Source organism: Penaeus japonicus, unplaced genomic scaffold (assembly GCF_977035675.1).
Source record: "Penaeus japonicus unplaced genomic scaffold, GWHDUDI00000001_assembly GWHDUDI00000033, whole genome shotgun sequence".
NCBI lineage: Eukaryota > Metazoa > Arthropoda > Malacostraca > Decapoda > Penaeidae > Penaeus > Penaeus japonicus.
Window position 1 is genome coordinate 4,424,211 of NW_028234435.1, and position 7,500 is coordinate 4,431,710.

At 33.8% G+C, this 7,500-nt stretch overlaps 1 protein-coding gene across 2 annotated transcripts in view; it reads right to left on the minus strand.

Moving 5' to 3' along the window:
- Positions 1 to 978: 978 nt before the first annotated feature.
- Positions 979 to 7,500, minus strand: part of LOC122257127 (GTP-binding protein 10 homolog) — a 6,921-nt gene continuing 399 nt past the window's right edge. For both annotated transcript variants that reach the window (XM_086556788.1, XM_043022203.2), the window contains exons 2-8: positions 6,959 to 7,113; positions 6,432 to 6,596; positions 5,828 to 5,919; positions 4,509 to 4,635; positions 4,091 to 4,329; positions 2,546 to 2,669; positions 979 to 1,388 (exon numbers count right to left, since the gene is read on the minus strand). In XM_086556788.1, coding sequence (XP_086412914.1) covers positions 1,162 to 1,388; positions 2,546 to 2,669; positions 4,091 to 4,329; positions 4,509 to 4,635; positions 5,828 to 5,919; positions 6,432 to 6,596; positions 6,959 to 7,091 — 1,107 coding nt within the window. In that variant the 5' untranslated portion in view covers positions 7,092 to 7,113 and the 3' untranslated portion in view covers positions 979 to 1,161. The remainder of the gene's footprint in view (positions 1,389 to 2,545; positions 2,670 to 4,090; positions 4,330 to 4,508; positions 4,636 to 5,827; positions 5,920 to 6,431; positions 6,597 to 6,958; positions 7,114 to 7,500) is intronic.

The following is a 7,500-nucleotide window of genomic DNA, read 5'->3' on the forward strand; positions in this document are numbered from 1 at the left end:
AGCCATTGGCTATTGATAACTGGCAATTTCCTTTTTTCTACATAGCTGTCTTTTTCGGTAACTTGAATCCATGGTCTTGTCACCCTCATTAACAAAATGCCTCATTTATTTTGCAAATTCCAAATTTCTGCCTGAATAGATTCTTTATTGTGTGGGCACTTAATGGTATAGTTTCCTATGTCATATCTAGGGAGCAAGGAGTAAAAAATTCAACTCAATGTTTCTACCTCAAGCCCAAACTGACTTGTGCATTATTATTAATATGGCATAAGTCATTTTTTTTCGTTGTATATGTTATTTTCCACATGAGAATAACATGAATATCTGTCATTTTCTGTCAAAAAATTAAACAAAATAAACACTGAATAGATATGAAAAATGAAATTTTCTGAAAAAGTGAACCTAATTATCTACTGCTGTTATGTAATCTTGCACTTCCTGTAGACTTCCCAAGGAATACATCACCATACAAATTTCAGCCTTCACAATGTTGCTGATTGCAAGGGAAAATAAAGTAACACTAAGGACACTAGTTTATGATACCTCTTCCAGTTGGAATCGTGGTTTAGAGATCCTGCATCCCACCTGAAGCCTCAACCTCTGGCCAGCTATGAATTTTTGTATAAAGGCTTCGCTCCATCTAATGGTATTCAACTAAGCACATGCCAAGGTTCTTGGTTTAAGGTCCAAGGAAACTACTGTAGTCCATTCCACATACTACAGACAAGTGCCATAACTCATACACAAATTTGCATACTATAACAAAAATTGAATTTGACCTGATAAAATTCCATGTCAAAAAATAATCCAGTCTAATGGTTCTTTTATTATTTCACTTTTGTAAACTTATTGAATAATAAGCAAATCTACCCAATCTGTTATGTTTGTATGTATCCTAAGGGAAGATGTATAATATAAAATAAACAAGCATTTTAAGACCAACAGCAAATAAAGATGAAGAAATGTATAGAATAAAACTTTTTTTTTTCTATGTCACCTTTAATTTATAAAATTTAGATATCAAACAATCATAACTTTCTATTTGTAAATACACTGTATATAGACAGATAGTTTTCAGTAGTCCTGTATTATTTTTAATCTCACTACAGGAAATCATGACAACATAAATAAAAATATTTACATAAACAGAGCAAAATAAGTCTAAACCAGCTGTAGATTCGTCTCAATGAGTTTAGTTTTAGCCCTCTTCTTTGCTGCAAGTTCTGGTGCAATCTTCTCTTGATCATCATAAAAATCCAACAGCTCTCGTAGTCTCAACTTCACATAACTGATGGACTCCTTGTTCTCCTTCGCTGAGCATGGTATGATTTCATCAAATGTGATAAACTGATTAGGACACATTTCTTCTGGAAATCTTGCACACACATCTGAAAAATTATAATATATATGGTGTATACTCAAACATACATGTATATTTCACAGAATAATTCACAGACAAAGAAACAGGGAAACTATATCACAATACATATAAAAACTGAAATGCTGAAACATAAACTTTTGCACCATTGACTTGAATACATTCCATGCATATCTCAACCTATCATCTCATCCTTACTTTAACTTGAAGATAGATAAAGTTAAATAAAAAGCCTATATCAATAATATCATAGATGTTGTGATTCATACAACTCCTCCAATATCAAACTTCAATTCTGATGACATCATAATACCTAATAACTACCTACCTCCTTCCAAATCAGCCAGCCATGCTCGTTGGCACCTCTCCCCCTCTCTCCCTCCAACCCTTCCTTCCTCCACCAGCCCCTCCATAATCTCTCCCTTCCCTTCTTTTCTCTTAGTCCAATTATGACGGTGTGTCACACCCGTGTGACATGGCAAAGTGCCTGTTGACAGGGTGAAACACCAGTGTGACGTTCCCGATGCAATATTGCACAGGCCCTGCATAGGGGGTTGCTACTTCTCGCCGGGCCCGTCGGGATTGGGTTAACCCCTCAACCCCCATAACTCTACTTGAGTTTTAAGACACAGGGTAAATTTTTTACAATTTTATAAAGAGCTTCATGAAAGTGCTTCAACTAGAATTGGCATTATCACTGATACTAAATGCATACACTAGATTTACACATTCATTTTTCTTTAACACTATAACATTGGTGATGTTCCTTCAAATAAACCTTAAATTCACAAGAAAATCTACATAACCTACGTTTCTGTGAATCTCTGCTTCATGGATTATTTACTTATGTAAAGACTTCTAGACAAAGATCTCAAATCTTTCCTAACCCTTCTAAGACAGGCCACATCTGAAAATGATCTGCCAGAGCTGGGCATCTGAAGATGTTGTTTTCTATTATTTTCTAGACATGTGGTACGATATATGATATATGATATATCATATATGATATAATAGTAAAGTGATACTAATTAGCATTTGGTATGACATGTTCGTTACATAACTGAAGGAATAACTAGCTTGCATTTTGAACAAAAAAATGCAATGTAAAAGTGATCTGATCCCATGAAAAATGCCTGTAGCAGAAGGGTTAAATTTGATCTTCGTTACCTTTTATATACTGTAGTTCCTCAAGTAATCTTTTCAACTTATCTTCAGCAAATGGTGAGTCCATTTTGTTAACAAGTAATACAGATGGCCTCTCAACTAAATCTGGTGAATACAGCTCTAATTCCTGCAAGCAGAAAAAAGTTACATTAATTCAACTTTCAATTAAATTTTATTACTTGCATCTTAAAGGTGATGGTGAAAGTCAAGAAACCACTTTCATGCTTTTTGTCAAGACCTATTCTTTGGTGTCTCCAGATAAATCTCATCACAATCAAAATTAATCTGATAAAGAGTTTTCATGACATCGATCCCTAAAGTGTGACCACCACACAACACAGGAAGTCCTGATGACATAAGCATAAGAGATTCATATTCCTAAGCCAGTCTCTTGCTATTCTCTTAACCCACACAGGACGGGTGGTACAGCATGTGTACCGCGCATTCAAAAGCCCAGTTGCCGGGCGGCACAGTATTGTGCCAGCCATTCAATTGATTTAGGCCTAATAATTCGAACGCCCCGGCATTTGGACATTCTAGGCTAGAATTCCCCCGTCGGGAATGGGTTAAGCAACCATAAACATTCTTTCTCTCTCTCATTAATTCATTCATTCAATCATTCTCTCTCTCTCTCTCTCTCTCTCTCTCTCTCTCTCTCTCTCTCTCTCTCTCTCTCTCTCTCTCTCTCTCTCTCTCTCTCTCTCTCCTTAAACTGTTAGGTTTCCACTCTAAACTTGCTCTGCTGCACCTCAGGCTGTTCTCATACATATCTGTCATTGTTTATAAAGCAAATTTTATAAAAAATTTGAGCAGATATGAAGAAATATCAGCTGATTCCAAATCAGACATAAATACAGCATCAGCCACTTGTTTGGTATGATGCCAACAAGGATTTCCATATTTTCCTGGAATTCAAACTGATCCTGTAGTTGGGTAAACTTAATATGAGATTTGTGTCAAAATTACTTTTCAGATTAAATATTGTTGTGAATCATTAATGATACAAAGAAAATATATTGGCAAAATAAAAATGTGACAGGCAATCACCTTTAAAATGCTGCTGAACTTAGATATAACATATAAGTAACTGTAAGATCTTTCTATATAACCTTAGAGAAATATCATAGATACAGTAATGATTATATCCCTTTAGGTGCAATCACACTCAAGATTAATATCAAAACTTTTGGCCTAATACGACATTAACTTCTCTTTCGTTTATCACTGACTGATATAAGGCTGATAACATACGGCTCATGAAGGTTTACACTCTAATAATCAGCTTTTTATCTGTATATACATGTTCTAACAATAGTTAGATGGTTTTAATCTGGCCAAATATATACAAATCTCACTAGTATCCATGACAGCAATATATAAATTTGCACACAACTTCTTGGATGAAAAGTGTTCATTTTCTGACTAATTATAGTGTAAGAACACATGATATAATATCCCTATAACAACAGGATTTATTTTGATTAGGCCATATAATCAGCCATATTATAGCATGATAATATAATGGCACAACTCATCAGTAACACTTACCTTATTGAGCAATACAACATTTTCAGTTGCTGACCTATGTGGGTACCTTGGTCCTAGTCGGAAACCATTAATATCAACCATAAAAAGCAGCATCTTTGTTCGCTCCACATGCTTCAGGAATTTATGTCCCATACCCACATTTGCCCACGATCCTTCCACAAGTCCAGGTAAATCAGCAATACTAATTTGGCGGCCATCTTTAAATTCTGCCATGCCTATATTTGGCTTCAGAGTTGTAACTGTAAAATAAAGTAAGACTGGTATAGTATACAGAGGAAATTTTGGGGTGCCTCTTGTGCATATATCTGAGTCACTTTCATATCAAGAATACCACACATGAATGCATGTTATTCTGAGTTATTGAAATAAAAGCAATATTAAAAAATGACCAAAAGTTCTGCTACAAAGTATAACTTACATGGATAACTTGCAATTTTAGGCCTGGCATTTGAAATGGCCTTTAATAAAGTTGATTTTCCAGCATTGGGGAATCCCACAAGACCAATGTCTGCAATCAGCTTTAATTCCAGAATAATATGGTGCGCCTGTAATAATGAAATACAATATACTTTGTCCTGTATTCAAGAATGCAGTATGTGTCATTACACGTGATGGCCTATCCTAAGATGTTGACACACTGATGCTGGAAACATCAACTTAGTCACCAAGGAGTCTTTCTAGGCTTACCTGACCTCATCTATTTACCCCATTCCTTATATTTTTTTAAAAAAGCTTTGATTTCTATTACTATCATTGTTATTCACCTTTCTATCATTATGATTATTATCAACATCAATATTATAATTATTGTTGTTATTATCATCATGATTATCATCATCATCAATATCATTCTTATCATTATCATCATGATGTTAACCCTTTGATGACGGTGCGTCACACCCGTGTGACGTTCCTGATGCCATATTGCATAGGCCCGGCATAGGGAGTTTCCACTTATCGCTGGGCCCGTTGGGATAGGGTTAATAACAATTATAATAGTAATGAAAGTAAAACTTTCTTCCCCAAATTCACAAGACGGGGTAAAGATTATGTAGGTCAAGCAATTGATTCCTGGGTGAAGTGCTTGTACAGTCATCTATTTAAAATAATAATAATAATAATAATAATAATAATAGTAATAATAGTAATAAATTAATCAAAATAAAGCCATAATGGTCAGTACATATATAAATACATCCAGGTATCAACGGATCATTAAAATAAATGTAGGGTCATATAAATACTTTTTTTCCAGATCATTTTTCAGAACTAGACCTTAAAGTTTTACTCATCCAGTACACCAAATTTGAAAAGATTGAATCACTAGGGACATATTGAAGAACTTTTAATAAATCAGAAATAAGATTAGATTTTCTAATTGTACTGCATATTTAATCCAAAAAATCCACATAACCCAAGAAAGTATAAACATTGGCACTATGTACAAAGTGAGAAGAAGGGAGAGAATTTTGACAAATAGTTTTTAATAGCAAATGAAAGATAATAATAATAATAATGATAACAATAATAATTTTGGGTGTGTGACATGTTCTTCTTACTTCAAAGTTATATTACCACTAATGACAGTGTGGGTTTGAATTGATGATATTGATGATGATGATGACGACGAAGATGATGACAATGATGATGATATTAAAAAAAAAGAACTAAAATAACTGAAAGTGGGCCCAGTTCCCGCTAATATGAAAGTAATACTAATATTTGTTTAAAACTCACCTGTCCTTTCTGTCCATTATATTGGTTATTCGGAGAGCCTCCTACCCCACCTCGGGCAACTAATATTTTGTCCCCAACTTGGTTCAGTTCACCTGAAATATGTCAATAGGACACATACATTTTTAGTTACAATACACAACCTGGAGAGGAATTCCAGGAGGATTTTCAAAACTGTTGTCTCATCTTTCAGTAAATCTAGTTTGTGTATAGAGTACAGTAAAACTTGTTATATATTTATTCCAAAGAACTTATTACAATAAAGACCATTTACTGATATACAATCTACAAGTGATTTATTAGTACTTTTGACAAAGCATACAAATCGACACAAATACTTAAGCATATTGCAAGATAAAAATGGAAAAAGGTATAAGGTACAGAGTATAATATAATGAAAATATAGCCTTAAACTAGCTTAATAAGTACCAAATATTTTATCTTCCAATCAAAATGCTATCAGAGTAAAATTTCAAGCTGCTACTTAATTATATTTCAGAATTGCTAAATCTGGAGTGTGCAGCTAAATATAATTTGTAAACTTATGTAATTAAAATATTTTATATACAATCAATTGGAATTAAACAAACTATACATAATAGCAAACCTATAGATCTCTGATCCTCTAGTCTGACTGTTGTACCAACTGGAACAGGTATGCAAATATCCTCCCCACGTTCACCGAGAATACGATATTGTCGACTATTTGCACCACTCCCTGAACACCAACGCTTATTTGGATGAGCATTTAGGGTCTTTGAGAGATTGCTGTCTGTTTAGAAGAAAGGGTTGATTCAATTACTTTTTTCAAAATAATCAAACACAGAAATCACATTATCTAGCACCTGTATTATCCACATACTATATGGTCACACATATACAGTATATATACAATCACAACTATAGTTCCATGTGAAAAATTATATAAACTAAGGTCAAAACTAGATTGACTGATATTGTATTAAAAAGAAAAAGAAAAGAAAAGAAAAAACAAAAACAAATAATGACTGAACTACAAAAGCACAACCTTCTGGAACTCATACAAATTATTCAAATCAAAAGTTTTCTTACATCTTCACATGAAACAAAATTAATTGACTCTGAGGTGAGTTACAGAACACAAAGCTGACTTACCTTCTTTGGCTTCTACATATATGTTTCCACCAGTTCCCCCCACGCCTCCAAACCGAGGGTACCCCATTCCCCCACTACCTCCTTTCACATACAGTCTGAGGCTATCAAGAAAACCTCTTCTCATGCGCTTCATTGTGATAAGTCCTAGAATAAATCTGAAAAGCAAAGGAAAATTATCAGATATGACCATTCAAGATCATATAGGTGAATAAAAAGAACAGGATATGATGTTTCTGGAACATGACCTAGCATTCTAAGGTTCGAAGTTCACACAAAAATGAATAATTCCATGATCCGAGTTCAAACATGAAAATATACATATATATTCATAAATAATGGTTAAGTCTTAATTCCTAGTGACTTTCAATTCTTTTTCAAAGTATCTGGCCACTATTCCTTCAGTTATTAAATACTTTTTATATTTTTCATGACATACATGTAAATAGGAACAGCTACGGATATAACTCTATTTTCAAACATTCTATGCTGAGCAAATGTTCAAAATAGTTTTTTTTATGTAGTTTTAAAACTGTTCCACGCAG